The sequence below is a fragment of the Ipomoea triloba genome, chromosome 10 (genome assembly GCF_003576645.1).
Source record: "Ipomoea triloba cultivar NCNSP0323 chromosome 10, ASM357664v1".
Lineage (NCBI taxonomy): Eukaryota > Viridiplantae > Streptophyta > Magnoliopsida > Solanales > Convolvulaceae > Ipomoea > Ipomoea triloba.
Window position 1 is genome coordinate 26136961 of NC_044925.1, and position 19786 is coordinate 26156746.

General features: G+C 35.6%; 4 protein-coding genes across 4 annotated transcripts; 1 reads left to right on the plus strand and 3 right to left on the minus strand.

The window, feature by feature from the left end:
* The first annotated feature begins 115 nt into the window (after positions 1-115).
* LOC116033656 (universal stress protein PHOS34-like) lies at positions 116-2941 on the plus strand. Its single transcript, XM_031276414.1, has 2 exons — positions 116-930; positions 2595-2941. Exons 1-2 carry the CDS (start codon positions 234-236, stop codon positions 2612-2614), a joined length of 717 nt encoding a protein of 238 aa, XP_031132274.1. The 5' UTR covers positions 116-233; the 3' UTR covers positions 2615-2941.
* A 5031-nt stretch (positions 2942-7972) lies between these two features.
* On the minus strand, positions 7973-10719 carry LOC116032918 (neutral peroxidase). The gene is made up of 3 exons (XM_031275655.1): positions 10346-10719; positions 8850-9044; positions 7973-8709 (listed from the first exon to the last, which is right to left on the minus strand). The coding sequence occupies exons 1-3, from the start codon at positions 10649-10651 to the stop codon at positions 8173-8175; spliced, it is 1038 nt and encodes a 345-aa protein (XP_031131515.1). The 5' UTR covers positions 10652-10719; the 3' UTR covers positions 7973-8172.
* Positions 10720-12482: 1763 nt separating this feature from the next.
* Positions 12483-14692, minus strand: LOC116033458 (anionic peroxidase-like). Its single transcript, XM_031276199.1, has 3 exons — positions 14311-14692; positions 13288-13482; positions 12483-13186 (listed from the first exon to the last, which is right to left on the minus strand). Exons 1-3 carry the CDS (start codon positions 14632-14634, stop codon positions 12629-12631), a joined length of 1077 nt encoding a protein of 358 aa, XP_031132059.1. The 5' UTR covers positions 14635-14692; the 3' UTR covers positions 12483-12628.
* Positions 14693-17706: 3014 nt separating this feature from the next.
* On the minus strand, positions 17707-19272 carry LOC116031507 (anionic peroxidase-like). The gene is made up of 3 exons (XM_031273733.1): positions 18888-19272; positions 18599-18793; positions 17707-18429 (listed from the first exon to the last, which is right to left on the minus strand). Exons 1-3 carry the CDS (start codon positions 19200-19202, stop codon positions 17872-17874), a joined length of 1068 nt encoding a protein of 355 aa, XP_031129593.1. The 5' UTR covers positions 19203-19272; the 3' UTR covers positions 17707-17871.
* Positions 19273-19786: the final 514 nt, after the last annotated feature.

The following is a 19786-nucleotide window of genomic DNA, read 5'->3' on the forward strand; positions in this document are numbered from 1 at the left end:
GATTTTGTTTTGGCTAGTCCTCAAGATAGCTTCTGTGTACCCTATCACTGGTGATCATAATCTATCCCGAAACGACGCCGTCGGCGAAACGCCAGCATCGTATACTCGGAAATTCGTCGTTGTCACACGAAGAACACACGAATCAAAACATCATCATCATCGTATTTCTCAATTCCTCGGTGTCCCAATTCCTTGTCGATTGTTTGGTTTTTACATTATATAGAAATAGTGCGATGGTGTCGCCTAAGAGGCCACCGGCGGAGGATGCCGAGCGTCCACCGACGGTGATCATGCACCAGCCAGCCTCCCCTCGCTTTCCTTCCGGGAGGCCGCAACGGAAGGTGGCCATCGCCGTCGATCTGAGCGACGAGAGCGCGTACGCCGTGAAGTGGGCGGTCCAGAACTACCTCCGACCGGGCGACGCCGTGATCCTGCTCCACGTCCGCCCCACCTCCGTCCTCTACGGCGCCGATTGGGGCGCCGTCGACCTCTCCGTCGTGTCGGAGGCGGCGGCGGCGGACGAGGAGTCGCAGCAGAAGCTGGAGGACGATTTCGACAATTTCACGACCTCCAAGGCCAATGACGTGGCGCAGCCGTTAGTGGAGGGGAATATTCCATTCAAGATCCATATTGTGAAGGACCACGACATGAAGGAGCGGCTGTGCCTGGAGGTTGAGCGGCTTGGGCTCAGCGCTGTGATAATGGGGAGCCGAGGCTTCGGCGCTTCCCGCCGGAGCGCCAAAGGCCGGCTTGGAACCGTCAGTGATTACTGTGTGCAACACTGTGTTTGCCCTGTTGTTGTGGTCAGATATCCTGACGAGAAAGATGGCGGTGTGGGCCCCACAAAATCTGCCGAGGATAGAATTCCGGCGCTTCATCCTGTGCCGGAGGAAGAACCCATTTATCACGATGCATCCGATAAAGCTACAGGTATATATCTATTTACCCCAAAGATTGCAACTTTATAATTAACTTCAATAGTGTTGGGCCAAAAGGTTTTAACTTCATTTTGATCATTAATGTTTTAGAGTTGTGTTCTTTATATGTCTTCATGACATTGTTAGCTGACACAATCTGTTAGACGATTTAGATATAGGTACTCTATATTTTGAGTGACTAGGTAAACCCGCGGTCACTATCCGAGGATGTGCACCGGACCGGATAAACTTTGTCAATAGTCTTACTAACTTGGCTGATAAGAAGTAAGCTGTAAGCTTTCAGTTATTCAGTTATAGACGCTTTTCGGATAAGCTTGAATTATGTTCTATTGATTTCGAGGAGAAATTATTTTGGACTGCATGTTGGGAAAGTGGCAGTAGGATTCATATGAATCTATGTTATATGTAGTGTTAATCTGGTTTGTAGTTCGGTGTGTGATAGTGATATGTTTTGCAGTCTTATGTGAGGATTCTTTGGTTTGATTGTCTTAGTACTACTAGGTTGTCCGAGTTTGGAACAGTAAGAAGGATAATAGTTCCCTTCTCTCTCAGTCTCTCCCGTTTCCTTGCTGCCTCCTAAATCTCTCTCTCTCTCTCACTCTCCCTCCAATGAGGTAGGTTTCCATGGCAGCTTATACTTAGGTTTTTGAGGTCTTCCTCTGGTTTATATTGAAGTTATATAGAGGAAAAACTAGGCAGCTTGAGTGACTGTTCATGCACATAATCAATACCAACGCCTTTCTCTGGTTTCAACCATTACATAATCAAAGCATTTTTGCCACCTCTTTCCTCCACTCAACAGCTTTCTCATTAACCTTAGTCACAATGCCATTCATAGCGGTAAACTTCATTAGTTTGATGGATCATAATTTATTTACTTCTGATTTTTGGGGTTCGAAACTTTTCTTTTTGTGGTGACTCTGATCTCAGCTATTCATTTATTTGTTCAAGACAATAAAACACCAGATTTTTTTTTATCATGAGCAGATGAGCTTTGTTTTACCCTTAAGAAATCCTAAACTCGTAGTTACTTTTATATGCTAGCATTAACATTGACTACTGGTTGAATTGGAGTGACAAACCCTTTGCTAAAGTTGTTTTGGGCCGAAGTTAACGGCTACAACTTCCAAGTAGGATGGTCGATGGAAAAGTTTTGGTGTCATAGACTCTAACTGTGACAATTGGCCAGAAAACCATTTTACGAAAAGAACATTGACCATGAAAATGCTAATTGGAAAATCGGGTAACCTGAAGATAAGAAAAACTTGAAATGGTTAACTGCCATACGTTTTAGGTGTATAAGATCATATTTGTTTAAAAGAAACCCTATTTGGTACCGTGTACTTACACAATGTTGCCTATCAGCACGTATCGAGATGAGCTGTAAATCATATTCAGACCTCTACAGAATGATTTTGGCCTCAAAGAATATGATAAAAATACTCCCTGTTCCAAAATCTTCATAATATCTAGGTTCCAACTTTGCCTGCCCCGATCTCTCTCTCTCTTGGCAGTCACTTATTGGGAATGCTTTTAAACTTTCACAAATCTTCATAAATTACTTGTATTTTGCCATATGTATCATGCAAATGCTCTGATTCTTTCACATGGATGAGCAAATAAGTTGAGACTATATACCTTCATATGACGATGCAGATATGGAGAATGCTTCTTGAGAAACAGATGACAGATCGAGACAAGATGTTTAGAAGTCATGAAATGAAGCCAGTCGGGTGTGGACCTGTGCAAACGTGAGAAACAGATATGGTAATCTTGAGTTTGTTTCCAGCCACCGGTTAAGTACAAACTATAACCGGTATGGTCTACTGAGTTTCTTCGCTTTGCTTTTGGTCTTTTTACTAAGCTGCATTGCTTTTCATGTACCAAAAGATACTTCCCAAAACCTCATTTCAAGATCATCCTTCCACATTCATCATTTACTGAAACTTTGAAGTGTTTTTTTTTTAATGTTGTAATGAATCTCTGCTTCTGCATGCTGCTTATTAGTTTCTTGCTAGGTATGGGTTGATGTTCATGAGTCAAGCATTACTAGCTACCATTTTGTTCTGTTAAGAGTCCCACATTGATAAAATAAGAGAATATATGGGTTTATAAGGCTATGGCTTTAGTGTGGTTTGGCTGCATTATAGCCCAATTGAGTGACATTAGCCCAATCTTAATCCAGTTTCAATTGGTCAACCAGTTAAATTCAAAATGGCCCGTGTGAATTGATAAGAGTTGGGTGCTTAGGGTGTTGGGTGTAAATCAAATCCTATAACCCTAACATCCATTATAGGTATTGAAAATGGATGAAGTTCTTGGTAGCTCAGGACTACACTGTATTGGTTTTAGCATACATAAAATGGAGTGGGGTTCAGGGAGTGATTTTAGCATATACATAAATGTAAAGCCCGAGAAGGGGGCGGGTCGATATTGAATCCTCCGCGGACTTAGCATGGGGTTAAGGGAGTGATTATTGGAACGGTTCACTATTTTAATTGTCCTTTAATTTGGAAGGTGCTCAAATGCATTGTAATTGAAGTGGTTTATAATGTCAATGAATTTGTGGTCTAGTGGTACGAAGTGACTCTCTCATTTGAGAGTTCATGGGTTTGAGCTTCAGTGAGGGCAACATTGACTCTTTGTGGGGTTATGAATTTGCTAGCGTCTTTTATGACCCTATTTTATTGATTGTGTGCATCCTCTGCCGTGAACTTGACACTGGCGTGCAACTGTGAGTTTTGTTGCGGGACAGCCCTTAGGTAGGGCTCTAGGGCTATTATGTGTCCCTTGATTGTGTGCATCCTCTGCCGTGAACTCGACACTGGCGTGCAACTGTGAGTTTTGTTGCGGGACAGCCCTTAGGTAGGGCTCTAGGGCTATTATGTGTCCCACGACATTCTAGTGTGCAGAACAGGTTTATCCAGTTCTCCTATGTTAAGGGTCTAAGGCCACAAAGGTATAACGATCTATTCCAAATTTTTTATGATGTATCAAGTAAAATTTGAAACCTGCTTGTAGATATCATTATATCAAACCTAGGTAGTTCGGCTAGGATTATTCCAAATAACCAATAATCTATCATCATGAGTGAAAGGCGATTTGTAGTAAAACTCAATGTATTATGGCTATGTTTGGCAAACCTAGCTGAAACGGTAGCTGAAAGCTGAAAAACTATAAGTTTGAAGCTGAAATCTGAAGAGCTGTCAAGCTAGCTGTTATGCTTAAAAGTGTTTGGTAAAATTAGCTTTTTGATAAGTTGATAAATGTAAAAAGACTAAAAAAGACATCTTCATAAAAGTTGAATAGTTTTAAATTTAAATAGGTTTGTTTACATATTAAAATATAAAATAATGAAATCAATATAATTTAATAAAATATAAAGTAGGAACATATATTTGAAAATATATAAAGTAAAACAAGATGTTTATAATTTATAAAATTAGTTCACACAAAAATTATTGTTCAAACACAAATATCAAATTAAAATTACAACGAAACATATTGAAGAAAAAAGGCCAAAAGAGTTTTAATTGGGAGGGATAAATGATGTCATTTATATAAAATAATAAGAATAAAGATGGAAAAAAGTTAAGAAGCTATTAGCTTATTTTTGAAAAGCTACCTGAAGTAGCGTTTCAAAATAAGCTCTTATTTTAAGCTACTAGCTTATTTTGAGAACATTACCAAACAAAGCTTATAGTTTATTAGTAGCTTAAAATAAGCTATAAGCTCCTAAATAAACTCTGCCAAACACAGCATATATATATATATCCCATCAAGCCAAAATAGTGGGTGTCAACAACATAATAAAGAAAAGGCGGCATACTATAATATGATAACATCTCACATGATGATGATGGATTTTATAAAATGTATAATTATTATTACTGTACTAATATAATTAAGGATAGTTTACCCAATATATGCAACATTATTGGATGTGGTTGTTTATGCATTCAGCTTAGCCTTAGATTACGACATATGCATGCACAGTACACAACGAATGAAAATGAGATCGGAACCAATTTTAGTTGAAACCTAGCTAGCTACTTGCAATAACATATATCTTAATTACACTCTCTAACGATTTGACAATTAACAAATTAAAACACATTACTAATAGACTGAGCTACGCTTCACTGTACTGTTATATGTGCACCTTCTTCCTTGTGGTGGGCAATTGTGCACAGTACATGGATGGTAGTACCCTTGCCATCCTTTAATGTATTGTGAATATTAATGAAGCAGTGGATAAGATATGATCAACATTAAAGTGTTCCACCTACTCCCAACATGCATGATTAATAAGTCTATTCATAGTGTTGTCACTTGTCAACATCTCTCGATCGAGTCTATTGCACAGAATCTTTTCAGTACATATTGGTATATATAGAGCCTTTCCAATACATGCAGTTTATTTCTTCTATATGGTTTATAAGCTATTACATAAGAGTGGAGTTTATCTAGTGCACACCCTTTAAGTAGTAACTGTGATTTCTCTCGTCACCCAAAAATAATGCTATTCAAAGCTGGCAAGTGGCCGGCAACTTCAAACATGTTAACTTTTGGCAGTGAAGCTGAAATTGATGTGATCGATCACAAAAACTCAGTACAATTAAGATGCAGATAGAAATTGGAATTGCACTTGTTATAGAAGTCTGTTGATGCACATGTTTCTTAAATGTTACACAGACTCCAACTGACTGTTTTGGTATTTCAGAGAACCGAATTAAGTATATTTAGGTTTAAACCCTAAACCTGAGATCGAGTCTCTCATCCCTTGTACTGAGAAGTATAAGAGGAAGTAAATTGCAGGATGTGTTTCAGTGAGACAGGGTTTAAGTGTTTAGGTCACTACACCCATATTCAATCTTTCGATCATTGAATTATGTCAGGAGAAATAATAAACAGCTAACATAAAATTTCTCCTAACATCATAAGGATTTTATAAAGAGGGAATTTTCTTGTCGTGTTTTGACAATATGGGCGGGGGTATAATAAAAGACGAAGAAAAGTGGGACAAAAACATTAAACACGGATGCATGCATGTCAAAGTCGTCGGACGAGATGGCGCCCAGGTTGTCTGAATCAACTTAGTCGCCCAACTAAACATCAGAGATCGAGAGCAGGTAGAGTAAATATAGTTTTCTTACTTTTATGGATTCGTGTCGGCTACAATGAGTAGTGGATGGCATATTCAAAGATTATGCTCTCATTTTCACCTTTCTCAATTATTTGGATCGGATGAGGAAAATTGTTGTAATCTTGAAATTGACTACAAATAGGTGAGCAGCCGTGGAAGTCACAATCCATGCAACAAATATCCTAAAAGCAACCTCAAAAATATGGAGTAGGTGACTGAGTGAGTGTAATATGATTTTTATATTTGAAAGCCATGAATTTAATTCTTGATAATATTTTTTTTTTCTAATCAAGCTTGCTTCAGAATAATAGATGCAGGTTTTCTCATTAAAAAAAAAAAAAAAAAAAAAAACCATGTAATACGTGGGATCTGATAGGATGAGATGACAGTTTTAATACGTTGGATTAGGTTTAGATTGGGCGACATTTCCACATCCATCTGCCACTAGCTGTATGCATGTGTACATAGACTACAACGTTTTTCCTCATCCAATTAATTGAGAGGTGAAAATCAGAGCATTATCTTTGATTTTATTACTCACATTTGAATTTGAAAACTAAAACCATCAAATCTGATTTGGTTTGGAATTTAGAGTTAAAAATCTAACTTGAAATCGACAAAGTTTATTCCTTGGTCGAATTAACTTTAACTTGTTCAAGTTTTGACCTATTTGATCTAGCTCACCCAGATGAATTAAATGTTCGGGTAGTCATTTTTTCTTTCAGATGTTTTATGTAAATACATATAAATATAATATGATAAATTTTTAATCTTTTAAAGAAATTTATTACATCCAATCACAAAAAAGTAAACAAAGACAGAGTGTCGGACACCTAAACGACACGCTCAAAGAAACATGAATAATAAACATATATAAAAATCAACTGACATCTAGATTTTCACTTACCTTTCTAGCTTTTTTCTCTAACTAAACGAAAAAGAAAGTTTATAATGATTTAAGAAATATAATCTTATCCACTTCCCAACATAATATAATTTGACAAGGTTTGGAAGCCAACTATTAAAATACTCAATTTGGTTCCATTTATTTCTCAAGTTGTTCATCAAGATGAGTATGACTCATAATTAAGCAGTCGTATCATATTAAATCTAAACCTTTATTGAGTTAAATCTGAATAAATCATGAGTAAGTTGATTCACACACAACTTTAATGCATAATTATACAAATTTGAAAAATAAAAATTTCTATAAATTAGTGGTATAAAGAAATGGAAATATAATACATTATTCTAGCTTGATATGATCATATACATAGATATTTGAAAATCTTACATCTGAGGTTGGTATTTGGCTCTTGTTATCTCTGTAGGGCTAACTATGCAATCCATTTGACTTTTCTTTCTTTCTTTCTTTCTTTTTTAATTACATTAAAAACAAACTATATACGCATGCCCTAATTATTAAAGATAAATAAATATCAATTTATGCCCTAACTAATCCTCCACTCCAACCATATTTAATTTCATCTTGAAATTCTTTATGAACAAATAAAAATAATATCTTACTTACAACTAACTAAAATTTAAAAACTTTTTTTTTAATGAAACTTGAACCCTAAATTAAATAACCCCCTCTAATATATGCAAATATCAGCCCAAATTATTTCTTGCCAAGTAACGAATCCATCGCACATGATCTTTAGTGTGATTTATCTCTCATATATATAGTTTACAGACTATTACACATGAGTAAGAGTTGACCTAGTACATATTTTTTTTAGTAGTGACTGTGTGTTTCTCTTGTAACAAAAAAAAAATACTGGTCCAGGTTATTATTATAAGAATAATATCATTTTTTTTCTTGAGACCTCCCAATAAAATCAAATTGTGACAAAACACTCGATTTAGAACCGTCCAAGATATTAGAAACTAAAACAGAAGTAAATTGCTTTAATTTCATCAGAAACAAAGCCAGATTAAGATTATTTCATTTGTTTATTTCCTAAACAGGTGAAAATCCTCACATTCCAAGTGTGAAGTTTACACACATCTCCTGATACAGCACTCCAGTCTTCACAAAAGGCAGAATGACCAAAGGGGGAAAATCACAAATTTTTACATATAGACTTAATTGACCCGGCTGCAAACGTTGCGGATTTCGAGCTGAACTCCGGCGGAGGGCGGCAAATTGCTCATCTTCACCATGGCGGCGGCGAAGTCCGTGAGGAAAGCGCCGGTGGCATCCCTGTACCTCCTAACGGCCGTCACCGTCGCGTTGCTCTGCATCAGCTCTTGGTCGGAAAACAGCAGCCCTTGACCTTTCACTAGCTCCTCGAAGTATTTCTTGTCAAATGTCCCCGGCGACGGGTCTAGTCCGACCAAGCCCGTGTCGTTCGCGCTTGCAGGGCAGGTGCATTGCAGAGTCGCCGACCTGTTCTGATTCAGGTTTGTGCTCGTGCACAGAACCGCGCACCGGGAAAATCCCACCGTGTGTGCTCCGGCCAGGACCACCATTTCTCTCTGGTTAAAACCCTTGTCGGCGAACTTCCTCGTTTGTATGGTCAGGTTGTCGAACGGCGCCGGAAGTTGGGTGTTAGCTCCGGTGAAGTTCGCCGTTCTTGCGTCCTGTCTTCCTAACGTTATATTGTACGTTTGGTTCGTGAACTGTCACACACATAAATGACAACATTTAATTCACATCAAAATAATAATTGAAAACTCTGTTACAATGAAGTATATGTTCATAATTACTTTGTTAACGGAAGCACAAAAGAGTCAATAAGAGACACGATAAATAGACTTACTTTTCTAAAAGCATCACGAGCAGCAATGGCTAAGACGTCTGCACAGGATACAGGTGTGTCGGCGCATTTAGTTTGGGCGTTCCGTTTTGCCTGATCTATTACACTAAAGCCTCTGACGGAGTTGCTGTTGGCCGGTGCACCTTGTTCTCCGGTGAAATTGGCTGTGTCATTTAAGAGGATTCCTCCATCGCAGCCCTAATAGATCATCATTTCCATTTTACAATTAATTCTAAATCAGGGTTAGGTATGCATGGTAACCTAAAATAAAATGAATAATATGTCGTGACAGCCATGTTAGGTCATCACAAAGCTCAAAAAATAATAATTTTATGGAGGCCCTTTGACCCGACAGTAAGTAGACATACTCACCTAATACTACAAACTTCAAGTGTGTATATCTATATATATATATATATATACACACACACACACCATGGAAAAAAAGAATTAAAGAAAAAAATACAAGAGAAAACTTCGTACTGAATGAAAGTAAAGAAAGGTATGGCCAGTGTGATAATACACATGGTCCCCCTGTTGTTACAGTGATGTTATGGCAGATGCGGACATTAAATGTATATATAAAATTTTATTACTGATAATGCCTGTTTGGTAAAATAATTTGCTTATTAATCAATTTTGACTTATTTAATCACTATCAATTTTGGTTAATTAACTTTATGTAACTCTAAAATGCTAAAATTCAAAAAACTGCTCAAATCAACTTTTTCAATTAGCTTTTTGAGAAAAAGAATTATACCAATCAGCTAACAACTAATTTACCAAACATTTTTCTACAATCTATCAACTGGTTATACCTTCTAACCAAATCAGCTAATATTTATTTACCAAATAGGACCAATATTACATACGGAGTACATTTTATTTTTTAAATATTATATTCTTCATTAACATAACATATTTTAATTAATTCAAAAAAAAATTGACACAAATAGTCAATACGGTTTGAACATGTAACTTCCCATTTGAGAAAGCTTCAATTATGACGCTTGACAACAAGACTTTATCATATAATAGGGATTTAATCTTAAGCATATGTATTTATCAATTTTTGGCCTATATTTCCAACATGCAAAATTGATTGAATACGACATGTTTGGACCTTAGCCAGACAGAAAGACAGTGATATGATAATGTTCAATCAAACTAGCACTGAGATTTTTGCATTTTGGGTAATGTCCGAGTATTTGGAAATATATCTTTAATTTCAATTAGTTTTTTAAAATAAAAATTATAAAGATAATATTAAAAATAAAGGAAATACAGACACGATATTATTAATAAAATTTACTGTGTCTACTTGTTTTTTTTTTTTTTTTTTTTGTGTGTGTCGTGAGACAGTCAGACAGATATTATTAGAACAGCAAACTAAAACGTTTGTTCATCATTTTAGTCATACTAAAACTAAGTATTTTAGATTAAGATATTATTAAAAATTGAAAAAAAAAATTAAAAATGGAAGAAAAGAATAGACGTACGTCGACGAAGCAGTCATGGAAGTGGAGGCGGATAAGGGAGGCGCCCATGCGAGTCTCGGCATTTATGGCGGCGTCGACGATTTCCTTAACGGCTGAGAACACGCAGTTTGAGTCGGAAAGCCTGCCGGAGGATTTTCCGAAGCCGAGGTAAGACAGGACGTCGGCGGAGTCGAATGTGTTGTCGAGCCAAGTGGGGATGAGCGTGTGAGTGGGGGATGAGAGTGTGTTTTGGAAGAGAGAGTAGCCGGCTAAGGCGAGGGCTATGAAGCTCAGAGCCAGAGTGAGCCGAGCCACGAAGGAAGCCATGGTCAATGGTGAAGAGAGATAAAGAAGAAGGGTTTGACTACTTGTTGAGTAGTGTTGAAGATGAATGGCTTGAGTGGCTTTGGTTAAATAGAAATTTTCATTTTGCAAATTGCAAGTGGCTTTGATCTTTTTTTTTTTTTTTTTTTTTGAGTTAGGTGGGAATTATTGTCGATTGACGATAAACGAATCTCGTGGACTGAGATTAGTCGCTACTAATTGTGTAATTGTCTTTTGATTTAATATATTAGTCCGTAGATCAGAGGGATTAGTTGGTTTTGGAAATTTTTTTAAATGAGTATGTAGATGACAATTTTGGAAAAACATTTGAAGGGTGGATAAAAGAAGGAAAATAATTGATTAGACAAATTTCTACCAAAATTGATCTATATATATATTTTTGGGTATATATTCATTTAATATATTAATATTGCTCTCTTTGGTATCATTTTTTTGGGTATATATTTTGCAATTCAAGTTTTAATATAATTAAAATAGACATATAAGTATCATTTGGAAATGTTAAATATACTCATATTTTCTATGATTTTTGTATAAAAAAGTCACAAGTTCAACTCTTGTTAATACATTCTTAAGCAAACTTGTTGCATAGTGTTTTTAAAAATACAGTTTATTTTTTATGTGTAATTTATTGACTATTACATAAAAATTATATAATTTATCCGTACGTACTATATGATAATGACGACAAATTTTTCGTTTTCATGAGAAAATATCATTCGGAATGTTATTTTCGATGAAAGTACCTTTTTGAATAAGTTTATTTTTGAAAATTCTAGCTAGGTAGCTAGGATTGATGTTGTATCTAGATGATGGGAAACTACCACACATGTTTTGAAAATTCTGCCAATATTTGAAGTTGTGTTTAGATGAGTAGGAAAGTGACGGAAAGAAAATAGAGTATGAAAAAAAAATTACACAATAAAATAAGTAAGAAAAAATGGATGGCACATTTTTATTTTTTAAATGATAGAAAAATAACATTTTTCATCTCTTTTTTATTTTACATATTACTATTTTTGTCAGTATAGTGACTATTTTGCTGACCATTAATTTTATTATGATTGGACTAACAAAATCTACTTCACCAATAATTGAAATATAAAAAAAAAAAATATTTCGTAAATAATTAAAATATGAAAAGAGGTGACAGTAAAATTAAGAGACAAAGCTATTTTTTTATAATTTAATTAGGCAAAGTTTATGTTTTTTAATAATCAATAAATACTATTAATACGATAAAATTTTAAAAACAAAATGCAATACCTATAAACAAATTACGATCAATCGCTCTATAAAGATGAACTATACAATATAACAATTTAGTAAGATTTGGGCAACTTAGAAATAGATTATTAATTATTAGCATTTACACATATTATTGTTATTAGTATAATAATTACTACGTACTTCTATATTACTAAAACTAATATGTGTTGTTCTCAGTTTCTTTGTGTCCACCGCTTGTAGTTTTTTTCATCTAGGGCAGTGATCTTGGATAGATTTGGTATAATAGAGGGAACCTTGTCGAGAAGTGGACTGTTGTTGTAGAATAACGCTTTTATATTTATTAAGTTGTATTTGTTATCACATATCTTGTCATCAAGTATCTTTCTTATAGCATATACCATAATATTTGGTATTACTAATATTATTGGCGCATTAATCAATTTCTTCACGACTTATTAATTATCATGGAATTAGTCATATAGTCATATGTGACTACGATTTGTGCGTTGGTGAAACATATTAATTATTTATTCATTAACGGTTCATAAATTAGAGCGTGGTAGAAGAATTATACAAAAATATATTTGTGAATAAATATATAATTATTGAACATTTAATATATGAAAACACCCTTTATTTCCAACAAGCATAGGTGAAAATCTTCACTTTTCAAAGTTAAATTTTCACTTTGGTTATTTTACAGATAGAGAAATGAGAATATAATAATTCTCACACGGATGCAACAGAGACGTCATTCACCCGGCTGCAGACGTCACGGATTTCGAGCTCAACTCCGGCGGACGGCGGCAGGTTGCTCATCTTGACCATGGCGGCGGCGAAGTCGGCAAGGAAGGTATCGATGGAGTCACGGTACGTCGTCACGGCGTCGCTGGTGGTGGTGCTGTTCATCAGCTGTTGGTCGGAAAACAGGAGGCCTTGGCCGTTGACTAGGTCAGAGTAATAACGTTGGTCGAATGTATCGGGAGTGGGGTCCAGCCCGACCAAACCCGGGTCAGTATTAGTTACAGGACAGTTGCATTGCAGACCGGGGACCCGAACCGGGTTAATGTTAACGCTATTACATAAAACCGGACACCTGGCAAACCCTAGCGTGTGTGAACCTAACAAGGCTACCAATTCCCTCTCGTTAAATCCTTTGATGCCAAATTTCCTGACTTGTTCAGTCAAGTTTTCCGATGGCCCGACAAGCTGGGTATTAGCTCCGGTTAAGTTCGCGGTTCTCGCATCGAGTCGCCCTAAAGTCACAGTGTATGTTGCTCCACTAAACTGTTGAATGTAAATACAAAGAAAATAAATAAATAAATACATGTCTACATGTAACATATTGACATTATTAGTAACACTTATACACGATATTGAAGACTTACCCGTTCGAAAGAATCACGAGCAGCAATAGATAAAATGTCAGCACAAGATACGGGTGTATCGGCACATTTAGCTACTGCATTCTGTTTAGCTTGTTCTATAACCTCAAACCCTCTCACGGAATTAAGATTGCCAAATGCAGTTTGTTCCCCTGTGAACGTCGGCGTATCATTCAGAAGAAGCCCTGCATCACAACCCTAATACAAACAAATTTTTACGAAGAAGAAAATTGAGTATTAGATAAATAATAATCTAATAATATTTTTCATTAAAGCATGTGACATATTGACATGTTTGGCGTGTAAGTTCGACAGGAACGTGTGATAACTTAAGTTCACCAATTATAAGACGAGTGGGTGATGACTTTTGTTTTAACGTAAGGTTTCATGCACACCAATGTCTAAGTTTTTGAAATAGACAACCTAGGTGGGTTGATAAAACAATTGATTTGATAACTATGAAATTTTAAATTTGACTTCTCTACCGAAATTACAAATTGACTTTTTTGTTTTGAGTTCGTCCATTTAGAAAACTTATAAAGCTGGTTTATGTCACTTTGATCTTTTACGTACTATTGTTACAATTGGACGTGTCACCCAGAATGCACCTCCAACTAACAACAACAAACTTTCTTCTAAATCAAAGTTTCTAAAGTAAACAGTTAAATAAACAATATTGACTAATAGTTACTAGCCCAGTTAAATAATAGTATTAAGTCTTTAAACAAAATAGAAAATAGAAAAAATTCAATAAAAATAACAATTAATTTTTAGATTTAACAATTAAAAAAGTGATAAGAAAGTGAAAGAAAGATAGTTAACTATATAATAATAAAGAAATTAGGGCGACGATTATCTGATAGGATCATATATAATTATATCAGATATATAATATATTATTGGTTTTTAATATAATCGTGTTAATATACATAATGATATGCAAAAAGTATGGGTATCTATTAGTAAGATAAACTTTTTGTGCATGTATATATAGGTTTTACTTAATTATATATATACTATACGTACATCGACAAAGCAATCGTGGAAGAAGAGACGAATGAGGGAAGCCCCCATGCGAGTTTCGTTATCGATGGCGGCGTCGACAACTTCTTTAACGGCGGAGAACACGCAAGCTTCGTCGGAAAGCATGCCGGGGGAGGATTTGCGGCCACTCGGATAATACGATAACACGTTGGCAGATTGGAACGTGGGGAGCTGTAGCCACGCCGGGAGAGCCTTGATGGGCTGGCTCTCCATGGCTGACTGTGTGTGCGTGTAAATGGAGTAGCCGGCTAGGGCTAGAGCTATGAGGCTCAGCGCAAGGCTGAGCCGACTCACAATGGAAGCCATGGTCAAAGGAAAATGTAAGATGAAGAAAATGAAGAAGAAGGGGGTTGAGGATGCATGAATTGCCTCTAAGGTTTCCCTTAAATAGAATATTTGAGAGTGGTTGGGGACTTTAATTGGGGTCTTTTTTTATTATTTGACTGTGTAATGTATTTGTTGGAAAAAAAAAATTTAAAACATCAAGTTTAACTAACATTAAAATTCTGGTATATGATGCATTGTGTGAAGAGCTACACACGTATAAAGGAATATAAAAGCGTTAATATACCAAGTATATTATTTGACGTAATGATAAATCGCTTGATCTGATTATATATTTGTGTTAAAATATTTAACAAGTTACCGTTATTGATAATAAAACAGGTTATTAAGCAGTTTGGGTCACTTAGTAAATAGATTGTTAATTAATATAATTGTAATATCTAGTTGAATTTGAATGAGTTCATAAGGGTGAAAAAAATGATAATATGTATTTAGAAATCATAAGAATACGAAGAGACAGGGTTTACTCAGTGTACACATTCAAGTAGTAGTTGTTTGTAGGTGCATTCTTTTGTCGACTAGAGTCACAAAATGAAATTTATCCAATACTATATACTTTCGAGTAGTAGCTCCGAGTTTGTCATGTAATTAANTTTCGAGTAGTAGCTCCGAGTTTGTCATGTAATTAAAAAAAAAAAAAAAAAAAGAAAAGATTATGATAGGAATGTTTGCAGGTGCCACTTGGCCCTGAGACATGTTGTGGTGTATGATAGGATTTGGCAAACATTAAATTTCAAACTTTGCATCTGGCCATGCAATTATCGAATCTTTATGGAAAACAAAAAAGTCGCGCTAGCCGGTAGGTCTAAAATGACTAATAATTCGTCCATTATACAAGTTTGAGTGTTGGACCAGATGAAAGATGATCTAAACCTCTATCGACAACGACGAAAAGACATTAGTTTTGGCCTTTCACTTTCACAGAATACATATTCTTATTTTCTTCCAAATTATTTTCTAGGAAAAAAATTAAAACGCGTTATATATATATAATTCAGATTTTTCAACTCTACCCGATTATATCATTTACCCCTTGAATGCACTCTGAGATTCAAGAAAGAGGTATGCAATTAAATCTCAAGCTGTGCAGGTTTTCGACACCACTAATTAACTGGTCAAGGTCTCCAATGACTCTCTAAGTTTCGAGTGAGGTTTGAACCTCCACCTTACCGATAGATGCAAAACTAAAAGTTGACTGGCGATTACTTAATCTACCATATATAAGGATGCAACTTTTATTTTTTTAGTTACAAAAAACGTTCCGACCATATACAATAAAACTGAAGCTAGTTGTACTTGGTCTGAAAAAATAACTAAGTGAGTGGATCATAATTATCGTAACTGGATTAATAGATAATTGCTAACACCTTCTTCATGCAACTCATATTTACATTTGAAAATTAATAGATGTTGAAAAAGAGGGTTTCGGGTACTAGGTGCTATAGGTGGTGAGTCATTTTTTCCTTTCTTTACTTTTTAATTTTTCTTTGTATCCAATTAATGCAAAAATAGTCTTTGTAATACAGTTTAAAATAATGACATACATAATATATATTACCTAGTTAGGTAGTACCATTTGGTATTATCGATCTGATCATGGCCTTGTAAGTTGTAAAATGTCAAAATCAAGCGTCTGCACGTGGCTTTCTTTGTCGATGAAATATGTGCAATGCACCATATGATATGCTATAGAGTATGGAAACCATATTATTATTATTTTATTTACATATAATTTCTGTTTCTATTTTTTCAAGAAAGAAGAAAAGGATGAAAGGAATCTAAAATGATGGGGTGAGTTCAAGTCTCAGTGAAGGCAACTGTTGACTCTTTATGTTTCAGTAGGTTGAAAAAATAACTATGAATAGATACTATATTGTAATAGAGTCAGTAGTACTTTAAAAAAAAAGATAAAAAGGAATCTAGAAAGAATTTCACAAATCTTGCACGTGACATGCACGCAGCCACCGGTCCCCTTGACATCTTGTATGAATTATGAAACTGTGGCCGCCACATGCTATCTATTTTGCCCGTCAAAGTTGATGATATTCATGAAAATTATACGTGAATACAATAAACAAGCTAACAATTCCGTGGACTAGTTGTATAGAGTGACTCTATCAAATAATAGGTTATAGGTTTGAGTTTCAGTGAATTTGAACAGATTCTATATTGTAACAGAGTAGTACTCAAAAAATAAATACAGAAAAAATATTGAAATTAATGTTTTTGATTTTTTTAAAGTTTAACATTTATATAAATATTTAATTAATTATTACTCCACAATCCATATCTTATATTTAAAATTAATTAATTAATTATTACTCCACAATCCATATATTATATTTAAAACTATTTTTATTTTTTTAATTAGATACCTTAAAAAAAAATCAGGCCACAACCACTATCCTAATTTTTGTTTAATTTAAAGTTTAAATTGGGATAATAGCTGGCAAAAAATCACAAAGAGGTAAACTATTTTAATTCACATAGCTAACTAACTTAAACCAGAAAAGTAAATAGACTCTACAAGAATATTCCAATTTGAAACTTTGTAGTTACCAAATTAATGTCATGTTTAGATCACTTAATTGTGTTCATTAAGAAGTTTGTTTAAATATTTGTGTATTTTATTTCAGTAAATCATAACAATTTGTAATTTTGATAATTATTTTTTGTACTTTTAAAATTGGAAAGTAAATATTAAAAAGTATTTTTTTTATGATCAATATATCTTACACAAATATTTAAATAATACATATTTTATTATATTACAATTTTTGAGTGACTAGAAAAACCTACAACCAATACCTTATGGTGTCCACTATGTAAACCTTGCCTTGTGACCTTACCTGATAAAGAACCATAAGTAAACCCGCTTAAATTGTTATAGTTGACCGACTCAAACTAAGAAGGTCAATTAGGCTCATCGGGCTTGAAGTTGAACTTGTAGCATGGTAATTTGTATTATATATATATATATATATATATATATATATATATATATATATATATATATAAAATATAAAATGCATATTGGATAACAAATTTATAAATTTTATTCAGTAATAAAATTTTTGTTGGACATAAAAAAAAAATTCTTTTTTTATTTCAGAAACAACAGAAAGTGAAAATTCTTCACAGTCCGAGTAAAACTTTCACAGAATCACAGACGTTATTGATGTGCGATGGGAACGAACTTCACATGGATGCAACTGTGTAGGCATTCACCTCGCTGCAAACGTCGCGGATTTCGAGCTCCACTCCGGGGGACGGCGGCAGGAGGCTCATCTTCACCATGGCGGCGGCGAAATCGGCGAGGAAAGCGTCCATCTCGTCCCTGTACCTCCTAACGGCGGCGCTGGTGGTGTTGCTATTCATCAGCTCATTATCGGAGAACAGAAGACCTTGACCGTTGGCCACGTCGGAGTAAAAGCTTTGGTCCCACGTCAACGGAGTGGGGTCCAGGCCCACCAGCCCGGTGTCGTCGGGACTCACCGGACAGTTGCATTGCAGCGTGGAGGCCCGGGCGGGGTTGATGAAAATGGGAACGCATAAAAGCGGACATCTCGAAAACCCAACCGTGTGAACACCTAACAACGCGACTAGCTCCGTTTCGGTGAACCCTTTCGCCGCAAATTTCTCGACTTGCGATGCTAATTCCTCGTTTGGTCCGACGAGCTGGGTGTTAGCTCCGGTAAGGTTCGCCGTTCTCGCATCGAGTCTTCCCAGAGTCACGGTGTACGTTTCTCCCGTGAACTGCATGTTTAGAGTTGCATATAAATATAATGCTGATAAATACTAGTAATTAAATATAAAAATAATTTCAGACATTGTCAAACCACATAAATCTTGTTTCTTTAGTGTCTGTTATTAGCTTGAATTCATGTTCTCATTAATCTCGACCTTCAGAAATAAATGGACTTACTCTCTGAAAAGAATCACGGGCAGCAATGGATAAGATGTCCGCACAAGATACTTGTATGTAGGGACATTTGGCTTTCACATTCTCTTTAGCTTGTTGTATCACCTCAAAACCTCTGACTGAGTTATTATTGCCGCCGGCGGTCTGTTCTCCGGTGAAAGTAGGCGTATCGTTTAATAGAAGACCTGCGTCACAACCCTGCAGATAATACATTAACACACCTATCAATCTTTTTTCCCAATGCAGTAAAGGAAAAAAAAAAAACATCATGGTACAAAATTAGCGTACGTACATCGACAAAGCAGTCATGGAAGAAGAGGCGAATGAGGGAAGCACCCATGCGGGTTTCTGCATCAATGGCGGCGTCAACTACTTCCTTAACGGCGGAGAATATGCAGTCTTCGTCGGAAAGCTTGCCGGAGGAGATGCCAAGGCGTAGTGAGAGCACGTCGGCCACTGACGACTCTAGAGTGTTGTCCAGCCACGTTGGGGTGAGCTTAAGCTGCCCTTTCATGGCTGTATGGGTATTCTGGTAAATGGAGAAGCCAGCTAGGGCTAGGGCGATGAAGCTAAGGGCCAGGCTGAGCCGAGTGACAAAGGAAGCCATGATCGATGATTATCACAGCAATGGAAGTTTGATGAAGAAATGATTGGCCGAGCTGATGAGGATTAATGGCTTCTCAGGCTTCCTTAAATAGAAAACTTGAAAGGGAAAGTTCTTCGATCAGTATTAAAATATTATTGTTGATAATGAACCAACTGAGATTTAATTTGTTCTAATTTGAATTTTTAATTGTTGGCAATATAATATAATTTATTATGATCAGTGTATTATATTTTGTATTAATAATATGCGTTTGTCATGCTGCATGCCGAGGTGATAAAACATTTTATCATGATTGCAATTGTCATGATCAACTTTTTGACTGCCCAAAGCTATCCTTCCGGCTCATAGTCAGAAAATTAACCCTACGTCCTTCGGACGAGGTGCTGAACCACCACGCCCACTATGTTGGATAACTTTATTTCATTATACTCACTTAATAAACTAATCGTTAGCATTTTCAAATGTCAGATATATGTTGGCCTCAGCCCTTTAAGTCTACATCCAAGACCACTATTTTATTCATTTGATATTGTTCGACTATAATGGAGTAGCTAGGTGAGTTGTATTATCGACTATAATGGAGT

Excerpts from the sequence above, each read along its gene's own strand:
- LOC116032918 (XM_031275655.1), bottom strand. The coding sequence starts at position 10,651 with ATGGCTTCCTTCGTGGCTCGGCTCACTCTGGCTCTGAGCTTCATAGCC. Across the intron at positions 9,045-10,345 it reads TCCATGACTGCTTCGTCGAC|GGCTGCGATGGAGGAATCCT; the intron begins GTACGTCTATTC and ends ATGATCTATTAG. Across the intron at positions 8,710-8,849 it reads CTCGTGATGCTTTTAGAAAA|TTCACGAACCAAACGTACAA; the intron begins GTAAGTCTATTT and ends TGTGTGTGACAG.
- LOC116033458 (XM_031276199.1), bottom strand. The coding sequence starts at position 14,634 with ATGGCTTCCATTGTGAGTCGGCTCAGCCTTGCGCTGAGCCTCATAGCT. Across the intron at positions 13,483-14,310 it reads TCCACGATTGCTTTGTCGAT|GGTTGTGATGCAGGGCTTCT; the intron begins GTACGTATAGTA and ends TGTTTGTATTAG. Across the intron at positions 13,187-13,287 it reads CTCGTGATTCTTTCGAACGG|TTTAGTGGAGCAACATACAC; the intron begins GTAAGTCTTCAA and ends TACATTCAACAG.
- LOC116033656 (XM_031276414.1), top strand. The coding sequence starts at position 234 with ATGGTGTCGCCTAAGAGGCCACCGGCGGAGGATGCCGAGCGTCCACCG. Across the intron at positions 931-2,594 it reads TGCATCCGATAAAGCTACAG|ATATGGAGAATGCTTCTTGA; the intron begins GTATATATCTAT and ends ATGACGATGCAG.
- LOC116031507 (XM_031273733.1), bottom strand. The coding sequence starts at position 19,202 with ATGGCTTCCTTTGTCACTCGGCTCAGCCTGGCCCTTAGCTTCATCGCC. Across the intron at positions 18,794-18,887 it reads TCCATGACTGCTTTGTCGAT|GGTTGTGACGCAGGTCTTCT; the intron begins GTACGTACGCTA and ends TATTATCTGCAG. Across the intron at positions 18,430-18,598 it reads CCCGTGATTCTTTTCAGAGA|TTCACGGGAGAAACGTACAC; the intron begins GTAAGTCCATTT and ends CTAAACATGCAG.